At 40.3% G+C, this 23,267-nt stretch overlaps 2 protein-coding genes across 8 annotated transcripts in view; one reads left to right on the top strand and one right to left on the bottom strand.

Annotated features, from left to right (window-relative positions):
- The first annotated feature begins 2,735 nt into the window (after positions 1-2,735).
- FAAP20 (FA core complex associated protein 20) lies at positions 2,736-6,719 on the top strand. 2 transcript variants are annotated; one of them, XM_032131620.1, is made up of 4 exons: positions 2,736-3,177; positions 4,200-4,347; positions 5,025-5,647; positions 6,207-6,719. In XM_032131620.1, the coding sequence occupies exons 1-4, from the start codon at positions 3,074-3,076 to the stop codon at positions 6,277-6,279; spliced, it is 948 nt and encodes a 315-aa protein (XP_031987511.1). In that variant the 5' UTR covers positions 2,736-3,073; the 3' UTR covers positions 6,280-6,719. The 2 variants fall into 2 exon arrangements, 1 of the variants encoding a protein (XP_031987511.1); XR_004244173.1 differs by lacking the exon at positions 2,736-3,177 and adding an exon at positions 3,204-3,278.
- Positions 6,720-6,792: 73 nt separating this feature from the next.
- The window catches only part of PRKCZ (protein kinase C zeta), a 41,064-nt gene continuing 24,589 nt past the window's right edge, over positions 6,793-23,267 (bottom strand). For all 6 annotated transcript variants that reach the window (XM_032131611.1, XM_032131612.1, XM_032131614.1 and 3 more), the window contains 10 exons: positions 21,232-21,420; positions 18,719-18,816; positions 15,656-15,742; positions 14,897-15,032; positions 14,337-14,424; positions 13,765-13,884; positions 13,173-13,252; positions 12,521-12,610; positions 9,689-9,804; positions 6,793-9,470 (listed from right to left, as the gene is read on the bottom strand). In XM_032131611.1, coding sequence (XP_031987502.1) covers positions 9,383-9,470; positions 9,689-9,804; positions 12,521-12,610; positions 13,173-13,252; positions 13,765-13,884; positions 14,337-14,424; positions 14,897-15,032; positions 15,656-15,742; positions 18,719-18,816; positions 21,232-21,420 — 1,092 coding nt within the window. In that variant the 3' untranslated portion in view covers positions 6,793-9,382. The remainder of the gene's footprint in view (positions 9,471-9,688; positions 9,805-12,520; positions 12,611-13,172; positions 13,253-13,764; positions 13,885-14,336; positions 14,425-14,896; positions 15,033-15,655; positions 15,743-18,718; positions 18,817-21,231; positions 21,421-23,267) is intronic.

The following is a 23,267-nucleotide window of genomic DNA, read 5'->3' as shown; positions in this document are numbered from 1 at the left end:
CTTGATGAGACTCAACAGGGAAGAGATAACTACACATGCTGGCACCCCATTTACAAGGAAATACCTGCAGATAATCTGCAAGAGCATTCTGGCTTCCACAAGCTCAGATCCCTTGACCACTGGCTCAAATCCAGTCAAGGCTGATTATGATGAAGACCACTCTCCGCATTTCTAGGAGAACTTTTTTCCTAAGACCACTAAACACTCTCATTATTAAATTAGCAAGACCCAAAATCAAGCAAGAAGTAATAGGATTTCCATGCAGTGGAGGAAACAGAAGATACAATCCTGTGCAAACCCAAGAACAGGTCCTATTCTTCACTTTTCCTTCCTTTTCTTAGTACATTATTAATTCTGGAAAGATGCAGATGAAAATTACTACGTACCCTTAATGGACAAAGATTTCTAGTTTGAAATCTGCAGGTAGTTACAGAAGCAGATAGAGCAAGAATGGAAACATGACATAGTTAGAGTGGGTATCATTAAAGTGGGTATCATTAAACAGACAACAATCAAAAAAACCTTAGAATTTTCAGTTAAATCTACAAAATCCAAACCCACCTACAATGTACAGCTGCTACAGAAGCAAGGTTTTCCCCTTTTGCTCTTTACAAGCAGAAGCTGCAGTAATAATTTTCCCTATTCTTTTTATTATATTCTTTCATTTGTGGCCCTTACTGCACAATAACCAATTTTTATGTTCCCCCATAATAAAGCTTTTGCAAATGCTCTAAGTGCTCACAGCACCACACAGCAACACCTCCAGCATGAAGAACAGGCTGCACTCCTGATGGTTGTTCTGGGAGAAGTCATACTTAACAACATAAATCCATGGGTACAACACATGATTTAGCAGCAGAGGATTGTCCAAGGAGTACCCAAGGGGTCATAAAGCATAAAATACTAACCCAAACATCACAGGAATAAAAGAAACTCCGTGGCGTAACTGATCATTAGCATAGATACACCCAGGAGTATGTTCGGAGTGCTTTCACAGTCCCTCGGATTCTGTTAAATCCCTGGTTTTGCATAGTTTGCTGCCTCCATGTGGTGACAGTCAGCGCTGGGCCCCAATTCCCAGTGATCCTGAGTAAAATCCCCCAAGGAACACTTCTTCAGCTAGTTGTGAAATCAAACTTCTACCCCTCCTCTGTCATCTCATTTCCCACCACTTCCACAGCCAAACCTCTCTTCAATCCACACTTTTGCTTTATTTACACCCCCTTTCTCCTGCTGTTCTTTGCTTTGTCTCTGCTTCCACCACCACCTTCCTCTCCACAGCAGCCTAAAACCTTCAGATCCAAATTCACCCCTCACCTCTGTTCCACTTACCTTGTTCCACCTGCAGCTTTTGGAGGAATGCCTTTCCCGACAAAGAAGGAAAGGAGGGCCTGTTTCCTGGGATCTCCTTTCAGCACACTGGGAAGCAGCTTCTAAATGGCAGCAAAAACGACAGGCAGAACACTGTGACTATCCCTTGGGTGTTCCCTGGGCACTGCATAGCTGTAACAGACATTAATGTGGGAAAAGGTTAGTCTGTGTGACAGGGGTTGGCTTTTCCACTGTCGTTTCTTTCTTCCTGAATTTCATTCTCGTTTTACTCTGCCCATCACACAGCTGAAATGCAGGCCCTCTAGCGTGACCATTTTTTTATTATTTTTATTTTTCAGCTGGGCTATCTATTGTATAAACTGACAAAGATCCCAGCAGCAACCAAACACTTTGCACTTCCAGGATTTTTATCTGCAAAAGGAAACCTATTAATGCTGCTTTAATGTTAAGAAATTAGCTATTACATAGAGTAAAAGACATTGTGGTGCCACAGAAACAGAAAATAACTGAGTTAACACAGGGAAGGTGAAGGCTGGGCAGAGCCTCCCAGATCTCTGCATAGACAGAATCATCCTCAGCTGAAACACCTCTGGATGGGGTTGCCCAGACCTGCCCAGGTTTAATTTATGTGAAATGTGAATCTCTGAACTCTGATACCCATTTTCAAGGTTCAGATCCACTCAAAGCACATATTAAGGCATGTCAACTGTCACTTAATAAATTTTTGCTGGGCTCTGTGGCCAACACAGTGATTCACAGGTGTAACTTTTAATACAGTCAATACTGATGCCTCCTTTCCACTCTGAAAAATACAAGGATGGAGCGGTCCACAGACATCTAGCAACACAAAAATACAGTTACAGGGAAAAAAAAGTTAACTGGGATTCATGTTTCACCAATAAAAATTTTGTTTTATGCAAAGAGTTGTCAGTACTGGTGCGCCCTCATAAACACCTGTTACCCAACCGGATTTACTTCCTTGTACAATTATTTCTTGCATCAATTGCAAAGAATTTAAACAGCAGTTACTTTCTGATCCTTTCATGTACTGTTGGAGGATGAAGCGTCTGTCACCATTCCTCTGGTGTCTGTTTTTGAGGAGGCTGCAGCCTGGGGAGTGTTTAAACCCTCTCTAGCACTTTATTTCAAGCCACACGGCGACATTCCCGCCAAAAACGTCAAACTGCATCAGTTCAGATTCTTCTCTAAAAGCGAAATTAGGTCAGACGTGCGCTCCCAATCCATTTTATTTTTTGCAACAACAGCCTTTGGGTTTGGCCCCGCGCGGCAGCCGCAGACCCAGGGCGGGACCGGCCAGGCCCGACCCGCCGCCATCTTATCCCCCTCAGCCACGGGGACCACCCAGCACAGCCCCTGACCCTGCCCTTCCCGACACACCAAAACCCTACAAAACCATAAAGTTTGAGCGGTAAAAGCAACACAAAAAGGGCTGTTTTCGAGGCAGCCCAGCCCCCGGCGGCTGAAGGGGGCAGAGGCTGGGGAACGGAGCGCTCCTCTCAGGGCACCCTCAGAGCTGCTCGCCCGCCCCCACCGACCCGCGCCGTGAGGGCGGCTCTAAGGGCGGCAAGTCACAGCCCCGGGCGGCAAGTCACAGCCCCGGCAACGCTCCCGGGGCAGGAGGAAGAGGAAGAGGAGGAGGAGGAAGCCCCGGTCGCCCTCTCTCCCCGCCCTCCCGTGGCCGCCAGCGCCGTCCCCTGACGAGGTGCGGGGAGGCTCGGCCATGTGTGAGGAAGGAGCAGCCAAGCTGCGCCTGAAGCCCCGGACGGCGCCGTCCGCCCGCGGCCGGGAGCGCAGCCCCGGCCCCGAGCCCCCGCCGCGGCCCCCGTGAGTCGGCACCGGGGGGATCGGATCGGTCCTGGGGGACCGGATCGGCCCCAGCGACCCGCAGCGTTTCGCGGCCAGATCCATGTCTATGGCTGTGAAAGGTTATTTCATAAAACACCGCCCGTAGCGCCTTAAAAAAAAAAATAGAGACAAAACTGCAGGGTAAAGCACACCGGGCCCTGCGCGTTGCGCGCGTTCCTCGGCACAGAACAGCACTGGCGAGGACAGGGCCTGAAAAATGCTAATGTATGAAAGCTCAGTATTTTTTTCTTCCAGAACACGGCTCACAGGAACGCAGAAATAATTCCTGTTTTTTCCAGCCCTGGAGTTGGGGAGGACTGAAGGCAATGCGTGGCTCGGTTCGTGTTCGAGCCCGGGGGGCTCGGCCGTGTCCCTTCCACCACGGCCTATGAGAGGTTCATCACTCTGCTCTTTGAGGGCGTGTTGCTTCTAATTTCTTCACCGCGCGGCTTTATTCCTGGACAGCGACCCAAGAAAACGCGTCAGAAAGAATGCTGGAAATACCACTGTGACATTAACATTCCATCTTCCCCTTGGAATTGTCTTTGTACAGCATTACCTTTTAGTGCTTATAGTTCCTAGGATCAGTTAAATTAAGTTGTTTGGGAAGATAATTTCAAATGGCAGTGTGGAAATGCCCAGACATACATGGGAACTGATGCAATTGCCACCCTCAGTGCAAACACTTCCATGATTTCTGTGCTCAGCAGGTGTTAAGTTTGGTATTTGAGAATATAAAACAGTGGCTACACCTAACTGTTTCACTTGGAAGCGAAAATAGTGATAGATACCTACGGCTCATTTGTTAGAAGCAGAAAAGAAAGCATTTAGACATTAATTTTTTGCTAGCTGTACAAAGTACATGTCATAGCAAGCTGTAAAAAAATGTTTGTATGCTAAATAATGTCTTTGTGTTCCAGAAAAAAGAGGCAAACTAGTATCAGTGTAAGAGTATTTTCTTTCCTCTCTCCCCCCTTCAAACTATTGGACTGTCTTTACAGGGCATCGACTGACAGGTGTTCCTGGTTTGAAAAGGAAGAATTAAATGAGTGTGAAAAAACCTGGATTTTGTTACTGAAAGACATCAGTCAAAATTCACACTGCACAAACTGGGACACAGTGCCCAGCTTTCCAGAGTTCTTGGAAAAGGTAGCGTGCTGTATCCTTGTTTTTGCACTTCGTGTCCTGCTTCCAATAGCGACAGCCTGGTTAATGGGAAACAATCTGAAATAGCTTTTAGAGATGTGGGTTTCAGCTCTTTATGTGCAGTGGTGTGGCCAAGCATGGTGTGGCAGGGAATATAAGGACAGCTACAAGAGGCTTTTTTTGCAGTACAGCAAATTCTTTCCAACATTTTGCTGGGAAGAGGGAGCCTGTGTAAGGATGCTGACTGCCATAAACAGCAGCATCGCCCAAAGGAGTGAAACTGGAAAAGGCAAACTGTAATGGAGGGGTTAGTTACACAGAACGCACCCTGACATCGTTCCAGTGGCATTAGGCAAGATCACAACGTAAAAATCAGTCCTTATAAAGTACTTTTTTCCTCCCCTGAACAGCAGCAGGTTGTTGTTTTCATCCGTAGTCTCTCTGGAACATGAGTACCCATTGTATCCATTTAGAAACGTTCAGGGAAGACCCATATTCCATCAGCTCCAGGAAGCTCCTGATTGCTTTATGGGTGCTGGAAAAGGGACATAAATAAAATGTTCTTTTCTTCACAGTAGCTCAGCTTTCTCAGTATTTGCAATGTGTTCCCAAAGCCTGGGGTTTAAGTATTGATTGAGCCACATTTGCTTAAGACATTCTCTGTGTGTGTGTTTTGCAAGGCTGAGGAAAAGAGTCCAGAACACCAGGAAGTCTTTACAGTCGGAACGAAAGACTTTCAGTGGGTATCATTCCCATCTTTTCACAAAGAAAAACGTCTGAAGCCCAAGGATCTGAGCTCCCAGCAGCCAACACAGAGCCAGAGCAATGAGTTACATAAAGGACAGGGCCAAACAGATAAACTGAAAAGTTTATCATCTACAGCTGAGAAAACCTGCTGGGGAATCAGTACAGATCAAGCCAAAACCGCATCTGGGGAAGACACAAAAGGTGTTTCAAAGCTGGATGCGAGTCTTAAGTCATGTGAACTCCCTGGACACAGCAGCTCTGCACAGCCCTCGGCACTGGCACAAAGCCCCACAGAAGCTTTGAGCCCTCAGCAGCACCGCACAGGGACTGTACAGAACAGCAGGGCAGAGGGGAAAGAAAAGGGTGAGGAAGAACCTCAAATCCAAACACATCAGGGGGATGTTCCCGTGGGGAAGACCAGAGGGGGGCCTGCGGAGAAGCCTCGGCTCGGGAGTGCTCCTGGGGCTGAGAGCTGCGAAGAGAAAATGGAAAGCCAGAGTGAAGCAGCTTCAGCCCTTGACAGTTGTCCAATGTGTCTGATTAAGTTTAGTGGAAGGTAAGTTTGTTTTGGTTTTTTTCATAACTTTCCCATAAGTTAACCCCATCCTCTATATACAAAATAACAAAAGCAGACAAAACTTCTACTGTGAGGTCCTTTTTAGCTGTCAGAATTACCTATTTTAATCCCATTTACAAGTTGAGTATCTGCTCTTTAGTAAGAGCTGTTAACACGATTTCATAATACGTAGGCTGTCAGAGTTGCTGAAAATGTGCATTTCAACAGGTCCCCTAACCCTGCAAGCTCTGTTGGGTGCAACTTTTCCTGTTGTTAGGAGGCTGAACAGGAAGACAAAAGAGTGGCTGCATTAATATTTATACAATTTTGGTCATTCTATCGAGACAGGCTTAAAATGAATCAGATCTCTATATTCAGGTCTATGCTACTTAGCTCCAGTTGGAGCAGCAGTAACAGCAAGGGTGGGAGGTTTGGGTAGATTTGTGTAGAGTTGCTGGGCACAGCAGTGACTCCTCCCCTAAGGTACCAGAACATTTCTGGGAGAGAGTAAAGTAGAAGGATTCGACTGTTTCTCACTGCACAAACACTGTGTTTGCAGACTCTCACAGCTGGATATCGATGGCCACCTTGCCAGGTGCTTGTCTGAAAGTGCAGATGATGTCATGTGGTAGAGCCAGAAGAGTGGAGAGCAAAGGAGCAAGGCCAAGGATGAAGCTTTCTCAAAGGAAAAGGAAAAATGTGTCAAGGAAGCACCTCCTCACCTCTGCCTTGCTTAAGGATCACAAGCCAGTAACTCAGTAGAAGGTCAAGTGCCACCTGCCTGTTTGTTTTTTTTATTTTAAAGCCTCTCAAATACATGTAAAGTAGTTCTAGTTCTGAAAATGGTGCTCTGGGATGTCCTAGAGATCCCCAGGGAAATCAGGCTTGGTACTCCTGAAAAAAAGGCACTATTGGAAATCCCTGGAGCTTTGTCTGATGCACAGTTCCGAATTTCTCAGGACAGAAGAAAGCAGCTGAGCAAAAGACAACTGTTACTTACTCTAATTCAAAAGTTTACCTGTTTAGAAAAAAATACCAGTAATCTACGAAAATAAACTGAGTTAAAAAGTCATTTGAACTTAGCATTCTTTGTCTGTTTCAGAGGTTGGGCATAGCCCAGTTTACTGATAAATAATAACAGTCTATTAACTTTTTCATTAAAGTCTTTAATAGATGTGCAAGAATATAAATGATCTCAGCTGTTATGGATTAGTATACCATCTTCTGCACAAGTAAAACTGGTCAGCAAAGATCCCAACTAATTAATTATACAAAACTACAAGAACATATTTACTGTTTTACAATCATTAAATTAGCTAGAATTTTCATTTACTATTTCAAATAAGACAACTATATATCATTACCAGATCCATTTGTAATATATTAGGATTTTTTTTCCAAACCACACATTTAATTACATCCTTCATTTTCTTTTATTTATAAAACAAGTACTTTATATAAAAAATTTCCCCTTCATCATGAACAGAACATTATTCAAACACTTGCACATGAGCAACCAAACTTGTACCCAGCAAACTATTTGGCAACACAGCAACATTGTAAATGCCTGTAAATTCTTAAATAAAAATCAAATAGTCTTTACAATGTTTGTTTAGCAAAATGTGTCTTTCTATTCTTCCTTCCCTCCCTCCCAAAATGTTCTGAAACCTAGAAAAAAGGTTAAAAAAAAACCCCAACCCACATTTCTAATATTTCCAGTTTAAAGTTCCATGCCCTGGCATGTCAAAGGACAGCTTAACCTGTCACAGTTCCATTCATGAGCTGCCTGCAGTCACTCTGATCACTACTGATTAGCTTTAGTACCAGGGGAGTTGAAAACACTGAAAAGGAAGTTATTCAGGGTAAATAAAATAAGAGGGAAAAGGAGCAATTTAAAAAATGTCAGATTACATTTAAAAGGTAATGTTGCCTTTAGTAGATAATAAAGTATCTAAAGTCCAGGCATTTGAGGCAAGTACTTTTTACTGGTTAAATTATTTAGTGCTGATTAAAACACATTTTGCTGAATATGAAAAGCTACAGTCCAACAGAGAAACCCACAACTGAAACCTGAATGGGATTCATAGAACTAAACAACCACGGGTCTGCATAATTGTGGCTAAAGAGGGGATACAAAACCTAGATTGTTATCAATGATTAATTGAATATTTCAAACAATGTTTTGGCAGTCTGGTCCTAGCACCTCATGACTTGGATGTGAATCCCAAAGATGTCATGTTCAGCACCTAATGCAATGCTGTACCCTGAGAAAAACCATAGGTTAATGTAAAGAAGTGAAAGTGTCGCAATTTATCCTGTTTTACACCCAACCAGGTGAGATGCCACAGCACAGGGTTCCTCCTCTCTTCCTTCCCACACAAGCCCTGGAGCCGCAGCCCAGCCCGAGGCAGCAGAGCCTCGCTGCTGTCCCAGGGCAGCGAACCCGGCGGCTCGGCCGCGGCTCCGGCACCTCCAGCACAGCTTTGCCAGCTCCTGAGCTCTCCCCTTTCGGATGCCCTGGCTCCCCTGGCACCCCCCCAGTTCCCACCAGAAGGGATTCCATAGTTGTCTTTTGCTTTTTCCAATTTCTTAGGTATTCATTTTTCTTCCATTAAAAAAATTGTACTACTTTGATGCAAATCATTTCACTGAAAGATCCCATTCTCTGCTGCAGAATGATTAGTTATTAACATACACTGAGTAACTGTAAGCAGACAGTTTATCATAAGTAGGAGGTGTGCTTTATCAGGAAAGTGGATTTTATCTTATGGTTATTCTAGATTTACTACTTAAACTTTAAGGCTATGCTTTACTATGCTTTTGCTCTACATCTGAATATTTGTATTGTTGATAAAAATACTTTTCAAAAATCTAATATACAACACAATATCATTGTAGGTGTAGGCACTGCTTAAGTATGTTTAGAAACCCTTTGTGTGCAAATTTAGTTTTCTTCAATCTCTACATTTTGGTAAATTTGGAGTTTAAGACAACAGATTTTGAAATTGATACTGTAAATTCCAATTTGGAATTAATCTCACTGAGTCACTCGGCATTCCAAATTCTGTAAAAATGCAACTAAACATCAGGCTGCAGCTGTGAACTGTATGTTTCAGATGGAAATGTTACTTAATATTAACGAGCAGAACTTACCAGGTGTAAGAATGTCCCAAATACGCAATAATCCTTCAATGCAGTTTTATCCATTTAGGCACTTAAATCTTGTACCCAAATTTATGTTTTGATTGCTAATAAAACACAACTCCTTTTAAATATATCTGAGATGTTTAGACAGGTACCACTTGTGAAAAAAGGCATCAAAAATAAGCTTCAACACCACCATAATATATTTTATTCTTCAGGATGTTACACTGTAATACTCTTCAACTGGGAGCTCATTGCATCAAATGTTTGTAGAAAGTGTGTGGATCTCAAAGTTTCTCATGATCTCCTTTTGCAGGGATGCAATGAACGTTTCAATCCTTCATGAAACAGGCACAAAATGCAAATTCCTTCATTAATGAAGCCAGTTGTGTCAGTGCCCAGAACTTAAGAATCACTAAGTGGCAGAGGACACCCACCAAAATCATTATTCTCTTCTTTGATTTTCAGCAGCAAATTTGTTTTTAGATCATTGGTCTCCATCCAAAGTGACCAGTCCCCAGCCTCGCATGCATATACTGTAGTTAAGGATAAATTAATGTCATTCACACTGTCCCCAACGAGGTCATTTCTTCATACTGTTTCTTCTGTTGACAGCAACAATGGATTAATATATTCAAATCCTTCAAATTCTGACTGATCTATTCGCTTTATTATATCTCTGAAAAACAAATGAGAGCAGTGTTTAGTTTATCAGAACACTGGGCAGTCTTGTATCATATATAGTAAGTTATGCAAGATATGTAGGATACAAAGATTTCAAATTTACTGTAACACGACTATGTTCTAATGGCAAGTACACAGTCTCTTAGTGATTTTCAGATAATTTATCAATTAATTTCTTAATATGCAGCTGGATTGGGTGAAAGCAGCACATACTCATCATCTGGGGTGAGCTGCACGGGCTCGCTGGTGAACTGCGTGTCGAAGTTATCCAACCCATAATCATCCGTGATCTGCGGCTGGAACGGGGGCGTCGTCTGCTTCTTCTCCAGCTACCCAAAATATGGGGGAAAGGAGAAATTACAGTGTGGAAGAGTTACAACATCCCTCAGGAAACTCAAATCCAACTGCAGTAAGTGCTATTGGAGAGGAACAGCAAAATACCAAGTAGTACACCCTACAAGCCAGGCAACAGACACCAACACAATTAGTGCTCTGCATTTGAAAATAAAAATCCACAAATAATTCAACCATTTATGTTTTCTCTAAATTGGTAGATCACACTCAGGACTGATAAATTCCCACAGTGCTGCAATACAGCAGTTAGCACAATATATTTACTTTTGTTCCTGAGAAATCGACCTACTTTTCTTCCTGCACTTGTGTGCAATCTGTCACATAGTCCAATTTATAGTAGCACAGACACCAACATTCTAATTCTAACATTTATAGTCAGTTAAAAAACTGTCTAGGCTACAAATCTCCATAATCTAACTTAGGACAGGTAAGCAGGATGTGAGTAGTAGTTACCACTGACGAAAATGATGACTTGTATTACCAACATGGGGAGCAAACTTGATTTTAGGGCCAGGATCTCTCATGATGGTTAGTACAGAGCAAACAAAACAGGGAATAAATTACAGAAAGATCTTGGATTTCAGGTTTCAGACAAGAGCACAGGAAGCACAGATGGAGATAGGAGGAAATTGTGAAACTGTCACAGGGTGGTGAATTAACACATCAACATCCCATCAGTGATCAGGTCTGGGAAAGCACCATGAAATCAAAGTTTTAAGGAAGAAGTAATTAGCTCCTCCCAAACAAGAATGGCAGCATGAAAGAATTAGCAAAATGAATATTTAAAAACTGAAGTAGGGCAGCAGGACCATCCCTGTGAAGTTGTTGCCACACACTCACATCCAACAGACAGACATTATTCCACAAGGGGTTAAACATCAGACTTCCTCTTTTGTTATACTCAGTAAAGCATAAAAGCCCTCTTAAATAAGCCATAGACGGAACTTGCAGCCTTTAACTTGAGAAAATTCACTCATCAAAAATAGGTGGTGAAGCTCTAAAAAATACCTCACTGCAAACAGTAGCTATGGCTTTGTAGTTCTTGCTCTGGCATATAATGGTTAAACACCATAAAAACAGGCACTGAGATAAGAACAGACTGAATGTATCAAAACAATCTAAAAAAGAACGGCCCTGGATGCTGCTGAGCCATCCTACACCAGAGTGAGCAATCTGAAGTGTTCTAGGCTGTGCCACACACACTTTGGATGACTAACACCAGGAAAAATGTTCCTGGGCTGTGTGTTCATTTTTCCTGTATTTATTTTTCCATTTAGCTCAAGGTTCACACAGAACAAGTTTTAAGTCGTTTCCTTGGGTTCCAACTTAAAAGCTTTTCCAAATCTTTTCAAGTCCAAATGTTTTCTTTGAAATGCATGCAGGTGGTGAGTAGGAGATTCTAATAACTAAAAAAGCTTTCCAAATATTTTCTCATTTTTTCCTGAGTATATTTGCCAGAACTTATTAGAAATTTAGCTTCAAGTCTATTTAACATTGATCCTCCGGAGCAGCACTGTCCTAACCATATCACAAAACAGATCTCCTAAATCTTTCCACTTTTTAAAAAAAATAGATATTTGTATTAAAGCTTTCAGCCATGAAAATATGTTAGAAAAGACAAAAATTCAATCAGCATAAATGTTGACCAAGAAGTACCGATTTCAATGAAGAGGTTTTTTCTACAAATAAAATACAAATCCGACAGTTGTTGTCTTCTCTCTCTCAAAAAACTGCAAAGCAGAACAAACTGCAGGACATGATGTTCTGCTCCACACCCCCAGGTGAACTGCACTGTGGCACCACAAGGTAGCAAAAAAAGAAAAATAATAACACTCAGGCTGGAGGGAGGACTCCAAGCAAGGGATGTCTGGCAAAATTAAAGCCAGCCCTCATTACAGGGATAATTTTGTAAACACCAGATCTTTTAAAGCACAGGCACTTTACGCACTGAATGTGTTCTCTGAAGAACGTTACAATGAAATTCAGAGCAGCAGCTTCAAAGGGAAAATGAAATTGTGCAGCTTTCTCTCATCTGAACTCTTTCATGTTAGTGCTGCCTCTTCCTACACTTCCTGCAGCCTTCCCAGACTATGAAAATACTACAGACACACTTTTCAATTGTTAAATAGCTGTTAAAAATGTAAGGCTGACAGGGAGGTGCTCCAGACTTCACAGCTTTATTGCTGAAGCGTCAATAAATGTTACAATGTCATTTCTGGGATGTTTCCACACTGAAGACAGAAGGTAACACAATTACCAAGTAGCAGAAGATTTAAAAACTCAATTTTGATACAATTTTACGCTTGAAAACCCACTGAAATACAAGTCATCATCTTCACCACGAACCAGAAACCTCCCTCACACCACCAGTACTAAAGAAAACCTGCAAACTGTAATCAGAGCCCCTTTATAAATAACCCCACTGCCCTCCAGCCACATCCTTAACAAAAGGGACTGATCCTGCTCACTCTTCCTCAGGTCACTAAACCCTGGCACTCACCTGAATAATCCAGCTGATTTTAGGAGTCAGAGTTGATAAATTCAGCTGGCTTTTAATGCACTATGAGTACTACTTCTACATTTCTAGAATGCATTTTCCCTGTCTGCACTGGAGCTGTCCATATGCACACAACTAATAAATTAATGAATTATTCCTTTTGAACACCCAGAAACACAACGACTGATTTTTACCAGATCCCAGTCTATGCTGCGGAAAAACGTGTGAGACTTGATATCAGCAAATCCTGTCTGGGGCTGACAGCCAAGCCTTTCTTTGGGATCCTGTGGAAAACACAAGACACTGGAATTACACACTCCAAGCCACTTACAGCCCACGTTTGCCAAAAAGCCCACAGAGATGACTCCAGCATTCCTATGACTGCAAACTCTGCTGGAATAAACACACTATGGCTAGCAAGGGATTTTAATTTTTTTTTTCTTTAAATAAAGTTTATTTGAAATTTAATTTTTAAATTCTATTTTACAACTTCTTAAAATACGGGATTTATTTAGAAATGTACAATTCACGTTCTTTTTGCCATTCATGATAATGGTTCTAGAGATTTCAATCAGCTTAATTAAATGAGTAGTAAGTATTACAGAAAAGAGTTTATAAACAAAGCTATAGCTACTTTTTGAAAGCCTACACCTAGCTGAAAATCAAGCCTGTGCTGTGGAATTCCCTCAGTAAATTTGCAACTAAGTGGGGTTTTTAACATAGAGGATACCAAGGTTTTATAGATTTTCTTAATAGTAAGCAGATTAACTTCTTAACTGTATCACTTTCAACAGGAAGCTCTGACTTCCAGCTTTCAGATGCTAAAAATAAGAGAATGTTATTTACCTTGTTTAAAAATCCTTTTAACACATGGGAAGCCTTGACAGAAAGAAACCTTGGAATCCGGATTGGCTTCTCCAGAATAACTGTTACAGGTTTAAAAACAGCAGTATTGGGTTTTGGTTTGTGACATTGACCATGATTTCAATACAAACACTTATTATTTCAGTCTGGTATCAGTTAGAAAATGGAAGATAAAGTAATTATTTAAGATCATGCAAACAAAAGGAGCTACAGGAATTCAAGGCAATGTTCTATTGACATTGCAAGATTTCCTAAGGGACACGCTGTCTTCGTTACCTTTTGCTATTATGTGTTGTGTAAACAGGAAATAAAACTTTCAGTCCTCAGTATATGGCAAAGTGTGATTTTAAACAGAAATTGATTTAATATTAGGGCCTTCAACAAGAGCATGACAGATTCTGTTACAGAAACTGCTTTAAAGAACTTTTGCCTGTTATGGAGTTGGCAGCTTCACAATTGCCCAATTACAGCAGCTGTGGGGGTAACACTGGGAAAGGAAACCCTAACTCTGCTATGCAAGCTGTCCATTTTGATTGTATTCCCCCAAAACAACCCAAACCCCAAAGGGCTGTACCTTGGAAGAGGTAATCTTCAGTGTTCATGTCTGGATTGTCAGTGATGATGTCGAACGGGGACCTTCCTGCCATCATCTCGAACATCAGCACCCCCAGCGCCCACCAGTCCACACTGAACCCTGCAAATGGGCACACAGAGGTTTCTCAGCCAGGACTCCTTGGATTTTCGTGTTCTCCCTCACACAGATCAAGACTGATGGCCTGGTTTTAGTACTGAAATCACTGACATGATTTACACCATCACTGGATGAGTGTGAGTTTTCTCAACTGGGATGACAAACGTAGGGGAGCTCAGAGGTGTCTGCAGGCAGCAAAGCTGCAGTGACAATGTTTTCCTATAGTGTCATTTAATAAATACTTTTCAGGCCAAGTATGATTTAAAAGAAGCTGAAATGAGTGACTGGAAGAGGAAAAAAAAACCTTATTTCAGGAAAAAATTAACCTGTACAATATGCACTCAATTAATTCTTAATATATAATAACACAAATGTGTAAGTCAAAAAATTAATTGTATTTGAACCAAGCAACTTCTATATTTATTATAACTATAGGTTATTTAGTTATGACTTACCATATTCTTCTCCTCTGAGGATCTCTGGTGCAATATAATTTGGTGTCCCACAGAAAGTGCTTGTAGTGTCACCTGGGCCCAAACCTTCCTACATGCAGAAACCATTTCATAAATTAAAAGCTGACCTCCTTTTCTGAGAACTTTCTTTAACTAGACTTAAAACTCCAAGTTACTCAGGGAGTCTAAAGAGCTTCCTTTCACAAAATAAATACTCATAGTGCTCAAAACTGGCCTATGACTTCACCGCTCCTCTTCAGCAAAATTGATTAAAACTGAGTTACAACACGTATGTAACAATATTTTACTTACTAATTACAGATACATTTTTTTTAAAAAAAAAATCAGTTAAACAATTTGGAAGTACTCTTCAAACAGATGTTGGGGAAAAAATAGCTTCTATTACAATTCAGTTCCAAATGTGGTTCTATTCGACAATTTTTTCAGAATAAACTTCCTATTCCACAACCAAATTCTGGGCTCAGCCACACCAGTGTTAAGATGAAGATAAATTTTCTTAGTGTTCTCTAAGAGTGACAGAAGAAAGGTCAGGAAAATCCTACCTTGCACATGCCATAATCTGTTAACTTGATATGACCCTCTGCATCTAAGAGAACATTGTCCAGTTTTAAATCTCTGTAGATGATGCCTCTTTCATGTAGGAAGTTTAGAGCAATACAAATTTCAGCAGCATAAAACCTGAAATGAAGAAGGAGAAAGTTCATATTAGCATTAAGTTGGTACAAGAGCTGGTGCAACTTAAATATCTGTTCTTAAAACATCACCTTACTACCAACTTTCACGTATCAATAGTATAACAAAACCAAGCTACATTTATAAGAGATCAGTGTCCTTATGAATAAGACCATTCCCTAAATAACAAAAAGATTTTTTTTCATTCTACTTATTAAGAAAGTGTTTATTATTTATTCTACAGATATTTTTCTGAAAATTCCACATATGAGATGGAAGATCTTTGTTTTCAGCTTATAAAGAGTGACAGTGAGCCTTTGTGTAGTGTAGAGCCATGCATGGATTTTTAACCTTCTCCCTATATTATTTCAACATCAGACCAAATTAGGTAGAATAGTTCCACGTTCTATCAACAGATCAAGGAGGCATCACCTAAATATGAAGCAATAAAGAGGAGTAAATTGGAATAACTGCTACTACTGATGAACTGCTTGCTCTTTAAAAATATTCACATCCTTCAAAAGATAAAGTTTACATTTCTTCCCAGGCCTGGACATTCTAAACTTAAGAATACAAGTCCATTAAAGCACCAGAACAGAAGCAAACACGTGCTCAGTGTCAGGAAATACCTTGCATGTTCCTCAGGAAGTTTTCTCTGCCGTTGCATATGGAACATGAGGTCTCCCCCATTCACATACTCTATGACAAGGAACAATCTGAAATTATAGAACACAATTAATGCATCCCAAGGAAACACTCCAGAAAAGCTGTTTTTATTCTTCCCATCTGAGCCATTTTCACTTCCACTCTTGATTTAGACTTCTAGGTTTCTTATAGTTACAGAAGCTACTTAAGAGGGAAAAAGAGAGAGCACTTATTTGATGCATATTATGTAGGAACACACCCTTTATTTAAATACTATCACCTTTCTCTGTATAAATTAATTAAATGAATTAATTATAAGTTATCATTATACGAATTACAAGTGTGACACTGTACACAACACAGTCACCAGATGGACGCTCTGGGCTCATTTGTTTCTCTGGAGAATGAGTGTTTGAAACAGTCTGCTCAAAACAAGGGAAAAGTCAGCAGGGGACAGAAATCCAGGTGGAATCAGCCAGATAGGAAGATTTCTATTACAGTCTGCAGAAAAGCTTCCGTCCTTGGGAAAATACGATCCAGGCAAAGCTGCCAAGGTCAGAGAGAGCTCGGGACAGAAACATGCTGAGGGAGAGCTTCTGGGAGAGGTTGGGCTGACCCAGGGAGCAGCATTTCCTTGTACACCTCATTCCCCATGAGCTGCAAACTCCTTTCCACACATCCACACACTGGAAAACATTCCATTTGGAGAACACATGCTCCAGTCTCTCAGATCACTCTAGAGTGGTGATGTTTTTGTTCCTTCAAAAAGGATTCTTCATTTGAAACACTTATAAAGTGTTAAAACTTAAACCAATAAAAACTATTGGACAAAATCCAGCTGGCAGGTCTCTCAGTGGCCTCCCCACAAGAAGATAAATGCTAAGCTGAAATTAAATAAGCAATAAACAAAATACGTAACAATGCCATGAGTATTTTATCACAGCATTCCTGATGTTTTTTGCTTCCAGCTTTCCTATCCTGTTTTGAAGTCCCCAATGTTTTATCACCATTCAGAACCTGCAATTTCAAATTCCTTGTCAAGTCATATTCAAGTGTGTCAGTAGTGGCAGGACTTGCTGGGTTTGGAAGGATTTGCTCAAACACCAGAAGTTTTGCAGTATGGAGGTTTCAGGTTGTTGCCATCCTTGGAAGACACTTATCTGCCAATTCTGGGCAAGTCCAAGGCACATATTTTATTATAATAATGAAAAAGCATCATTAGTATCTGAAACAATGTAAACAGCTACATACAGCATCAATTCACCTCACATTTAGGTACACATTTATGTTAAACATTTATTTGAAACTATATTCAAGAGAAAGAAGGTTTTTTGCAACTTTCCCCCCATTAGTACCCTTGTCACAACCTGTTCTCCTATTACGACTCATTTTCTTTGGGCCACTTAACACAATCTGATGTTGATGAATTTATTCACTCAAAATCAGTTTTGTGCTTTTCCCGCTTGAGGCAATGAGGTCACAATTATCATTTTATAACATTACAGCTATAATCAAATTGTGAATTCATGACTTTATGGTTATATCCATGGCAAATGGCTGAAGTTACCAAGGAAAAACTAGAGTTTCACTGCAAGAAGCAGCTGGGCTGGAAAAGCAGGACTCATAAAGATACATCAGGAATACAGAAAGCTTTGATTATGTTCAGCAGGGGGATTTTTTTCCTGTTTCTGCTCCTCAGCTCCATCAGTGTAGCTGCCAAAGAGGAATGCACAGGATCCTGCTGCTGACTGAGCCTTTTCCTGGGTTTCAATACTCACAAGAAACCTCATTCTCAATCCCTCACCCTGCCTGACCACTTGAATTGTTATATCAGGTGTTCAATTCTACTTTGCGTTTGGTGAGAAAGTGTTTGGGAATGTTGGTTTAACTAAAGAGCCTTTCCCAACAGTTTGTCAGTTGTCTAAAGGTTTACTTATTTTTTTCTGACAAGTTTCTTTTGGTCAAATCCTCGCTCAGTGGCCTTTGGAGATCATTCTTCCTTCCTTCCTTCCTGCTTCCAAACACTCCTTGGTCCATGTACCTCCAGAATACTGATACAGCTTCTTTATTTCCTCCATCTCTGTTTTTCCTGCTAGGAAGATTTCCTCTGGCTCTAACCATTAGGGAGGTGAAAGTTTGGGGACTGAAGAAAAGGTACAGTGCATGGCTTTGTGTTTTAAAAATTGGCAATACATATTGCAACAAACAGGTGATTATTCTTAAAGATAAATGACTGGATAATCCATGAAAATTTTTTCAGACTTTTCACTCTACACTGCATGTAAGTTGGATAGAATGACAATTTTCTGATTATGACACATAAGGCATGAGGCATTATAAAGTGAAACAGCAAACAGGTGCCTGTAAAAACAAAAAATCCCAAACCACATCCCAATTCCCCAGTGACATACTCAAGCATGGACATGAAAGTCCTTGTTTTCTTCACATTCCAATTGCAAAATAATCAGCAAATCATCCAGTTTGGATTGTGCAAACAAGGACAAAGAATTAGTATTTTCAGTAGTAAAGAGTTAAATAAGCACTTTCTCAAAATCCCACACTGCTTTGGTATGTGTTAAAGGCTTTTGAGCCTCCTAGGTAACAATACCAATATGCAGGTAGGGTTTAATATTATCATTAAAAGGTTATTACTGGGCAGCCCAATTCTCAGGCTCTTTAGGAACAATGAACTACTGAGAACTGATCTGGCCTCCTCAGCAGAAGGTGCTGTAAACTGTTAGGAAGCTCTGCGTTACCCATTTCACAGGGCTGTGCTCAGGAAGACAGGACAGCTCCTCCTCTTCCTATTTCGCCCTCTCCCTTCAGGTCTGACCCAGACCACCACACTTTTCTCCACACCCCTGCCTGAGCTACCCCCCTAGAACTGACTGTGTTGCAGCAGTGAATCCCTGACAATGCTAATGCTTCCTTCCAAAAATTCCTGGCTCTGTGATGACAGTGGTTACATTTGCTTTAGGAGAACCAGCTTAGCACAATGATCAAGATTAAAAACAACAACAAAAAAAAGAATTTCAGATCTTTCTTACCGACTTGTTGTTTGAAAGCATGAATGTAAACCAACTAGGAATGGGTTACTGGATGCCTGTTCAAACACATGTTTCTCTGTCTGTACCCAATCAATATCCTGAAATAGAGTAATTGAACAATCAGAACTCCTGCTGGATAAGCACTGTGGGTATTCCCAGAAAAAATCCTGTGAACATCACAGTGCTGCCTTACACACTGTCATTGTTACATTGTTCTTCAGAAAGGCAAAGACCCTTCAAAATCTAGAGGAAATTATAAAACACTGTAATTCAGTTATATATACTTAACCATTTAAGAAAGGCCTGCACAAAATCTAAGCCATTGTAAATAACATCCATCTGCAATATTTGATAAACTGCTCACACTGCTGCATGGAAATAAATTCAGTTCTTAGATAAATGATCCCAAAGCTGCTGAAGCAGCTCATGCCAGTAAAACAAGCAATGTTAATCTCCAGCTTTTAAAAGGTTCAAGTGAACTGAACTTCATCTCTTCATCTGAAATTCAAATTTCATTCAATGAAACTACCAAAACCTGCTTAGTTGGTCCAGCCAAAATCATTAAAAGCATCACAGATACCTTTAATCCTTCAACAGGGAGAAGTCCTGAAAACCCAGTGCAAAACCATCATAAAAACCTACCAAAGTTTGCATGATACAGGCACAGTGCTGCAAAATTCAGAGCTGTTGTTAAACAAATCCTTTAAGCTTTACTTCACATAACCATGCTCAATTTAAACCTCACAGACAGCTGGGTTTAGCAGCAGATACTCACCCTTCATGCAATGCACTGATCATGTGCCATCCTGCAAACACTCTGGACCCTGCCAATACACCAGAATTGTAATTGTTCTAAAAATTCTCCATTTGCCACAGATACTCTCAGCTTCCCAACCAATCTGGAGACAAATACAGAGACTGAGAAACCAGGCCTTCCTGTCAGGGATGGATGGTGACACTGAGGAAACCAAGTCTCAGAGGAAACCAAGAACTGTCACCATCAAATTAAATAAATCTGCTAGGTTTTGTGTGTGGACATTCATGAAGATACAGCACCTTGGAAGGGTAAACTTGACTCCAGACACGAGCCAAAAATCCAGTTTTCAATAAAGTAATAAATATGTCCACTGCTTCTTGGTTTAACTGAATGAGCTTCTCTTTAAGAGTCTTAAAATTAACCCTTCATCAGTGCACTTGTGTACTTGTGCATTAGGATTATACCAGCACTCCACTTAACAAACCTAAGCTTAGCAAAACTGAACAGAAGCCCAGGTATTTGACTTCCCTCCATCTCACTTCTCTCCACTACCAGCCATTCCCTGGAAAGCACCAGCTAATTTAAACATGCTGATACTTGCTATGAATTGATTTTCTTTCTTTGTGGAACACTTCTAAGGTGAAATTTCCATTACTTGCAATATCTCATGCACTCACAGAATTCAGTGAATTTCCTATCAGTTCCCAGAATTTCATTATACAGCCTATCTTAGAGAAAAGAAAAACCAATTAGCTCTATCTTCTGTGTAATTACGAGAGCCACAATTCCAGAAAGCCTTTCCTCATCTACCTCTGGTTCTCAAACAGCTGCACAACTCATTAAACAGGACTTGGCTTTAGCTCCCACCTTCTTGGAAAAACACATGTTAGAAAGGAAACAGTAAATAAACCACACAACAGCCTAATGTTGATTCATAAAAAGAAACATCAAATAAATGAGAAAGCCAAAGTATTTTAGGAGAACTAAGCCCAGCCTCTGGAATAGTGACAAAGATGACAGCCAGAGCAACTGATTGAAACTACCAACACAAAGAGCACTTAAAATAGTGTTCTGGTAGTTTTTGCCCAAAACATCCTACTTTCAAAAATGTGTATTATAGGAAATAGATGAAGGGTTTGGGGCTTTTTTTTTTCCCCTTTTTCATTTTTTCCCCAAACTGGTGCATTTCAGGTCTTGTATCAAAAAAAAAAAAAATCTAAAGGCTTTTGAAAATAATGGAGACATGCAGCAGATTTCTGTGGCAGACAAAAACCACAGGGATCTCAAATGGCAGTAGCATAATTTTTGAACTCATGGAAAAAATATTCCAGAATACTGAGTCACTTGCACATAGGCTCTACCAACATGAGTTTAAGAACAAAATTTCAGCTCCTTTTCTGATACACAGACAATGCTTTTGCTTTGGAAAACATATTTGCTTTCTTTCAAAATTAAGTGCACGAATTCCACCCCATTTATCTCATCACTTACAGATTAGCACATCCAGGTTGGAATGTTTAATACATGATTTCTACCAAGACTATTAGTAATTGTTATTAAAATAAGAGACACTTCTCTCAGATTTCACCCTGGTGCTTCATGCAGAGTTGATGACAAATAAGTTCTAAAGTCAGAAAAACAACTCTGCCAGAGAAGTTGTCTGAAACATGAGCTTTGTGCTTAGTTGAATGGTTTTTGTTAAAGCACACTAAGTTTTTATAATATGTAACAGAATGCAATTAACACAGACTTTTACCTCATCATCATGGACCAGTTCTTTTTTCACGACTTTCATAGCATAAATCTGATCATTCTTTTTTAACCGAACTAGAAGAACTTTGGCATAACTTCCACGGCCGATAACTCGGATTAAATCAAAGTCCTGGAGTCCAAGCCCCTGAGAAATCTTAATTCCATCCATTCCATCAATGACTGGTTTGAGATCCTGTATAAAAAGAAACAGATGCTAGAAACTGAAGACATTTCCATAGCAAGCAACTATTAAAGCAGAGAGATCTTTAAGCACTGGACAGAATTTGCTGACTTTGCTTGGCACTGGCACCCAGGGCTGGATGCTGAGTGGAATACATTTGTTTAGAAATATTTGGTTTCCATTGGGTTTGCTCTTACTAAAAGTTACTGGTTTTTTTCAAGGCAGTAGTTCATCCAACTAATCGTTTTCATACTCCCTGCAGGGAAGCAGAAGGCAGTGTCTTGAGAAATGAGGTTTGATCCAAATTCTTGAACTTCAAGCCATGTACATTGTATCCCTTGTACAAAGCGAGGAGCATCTTTCATATTCTGACAGATACTGCAGCACAAATTAATAAAGAATATCTAAATATAAGATGAATAAGGAGACACACATTTGCTAATGAATATACCTGTCTTGGTTTCAGTTTAGGCAACAACTGTCTGTGCTCAGCTCACTATAGTTTTAATGATAATGAAGATTTCTAACAGGTTCCTGGGAACATACAGAAGCAGATCTCAATTTCTCAAGTCTGAGAATTTGCAGGAAATATTCCACTATGAGGAATGTTATTTTTAAAATCATTATTTAAAAAAAATATTATAATCTTGACCATTAGCTAGAATTAGATGTGAAAACATGGGACTGAAGATGGAGCAGCTGAACTAGACAGACGCAGCAGGTACTTGGACTTCCACGTTTTACCAATACATCCAAGGCTTTGACACACTTCTGTGGCCTATTTTTATCTGACCTCACACTACTGTACTTGCAGACAGATCAGCATTCTGCAGAACTGTGGAAAGTGTTTATATAAAGAATCTTGATCTAGGATTGACTGCTATTAGAAGAGATTGCTCTGAGCTTAAAGATTCTAGACAAAGCTCCCAGAACACCAATTCCTTTCTGTAGGATACCTTAAATTATTTCAGTATAGCTCAAAGGCAAGGTGGGACAATCAGAGCAGCATAATTCAGGACAGTTGAGCAAACAGCACCTACCAAATTTAAACACAAACCTGAGCACTAAACACAGCAGAAGTGAGCAATTAAAATTCTCTGATGTGCTTATAATTTATACCCTTCCCTTTCCGAATTTGAGATAAAAATCTGTAGATACATGACTGAAAATAAGGCAGTCACCCATAAGCAGGAGCTACTCAAGTGTGACAGGAATGGTAGTGACAAGCATTGTAGTGGAGGCAAAGGAAAAAGGTGCAGCCTTGCTCAGAGGGGAATATCAGACCAACTACCAGTGCTCTGCAGAGTGCATCCTATTTATTTTAAACATGCCAGAAGCATTTTTAAAAGAAATGTCTTTAAGCCCTTTAGAATCGAAGCATATTCAGATTTTTCAGACTGCTTTAAGGAAATAACATTGTTGATGTGCAGAGATTGAGTCAGATGTTCCACAAAAGACCTGAAAAAAGAGTTTAAGTGCATGTTATTCTACTTGTATTTCCACAGGAGCTGTCTATAAACGATTAGGTATTATTTATATGAACCCTCTCTGAGAGCTGGGTAGTGAATGGATTACCAGACTGAACCAAGTTCCATAGCAGTAGCCTGAGGGTGACAAAGGGTGAGCATCCATTAGGGACAGCAGACAAGGCAGTGGCAAAGCCACCATTTGTTGCAAGGACCATAAAAGTCAAACCCTCTGCTAAATCACTGTTATTCCAACAAATGGAAAGGAGAAAACAAAAATGTTAAAAGGTATCCTGGATCATGAGCAGAATGACAACAGCTGAACACAGAAGAAATATAAAAAAAAAATCCAATAAAAATGCTTAAAAAAACATTATCAATGTCCAGAAAAAA

This window comes from Corvus moneduloides, chromosome 22, assembly GCF_009650955.1.
Source record: "Corvus moneduloides isolate bCorMon1 chromosome 22, bCorMon1.pri, whole genome shotgun sequence".
Taxonomy (NCBI): domain Eukaryota; kingdom Metazoa; phylum Chordata; class Aves; order Passeriformes; family Corvidae; genus Corvus; species Corvus moneduloides.
The sequence above is the reverse complement of the archived record's forward strand: the minus strand, read 5'-3'. Positions and strand labels throughout refer to the sequence as shown.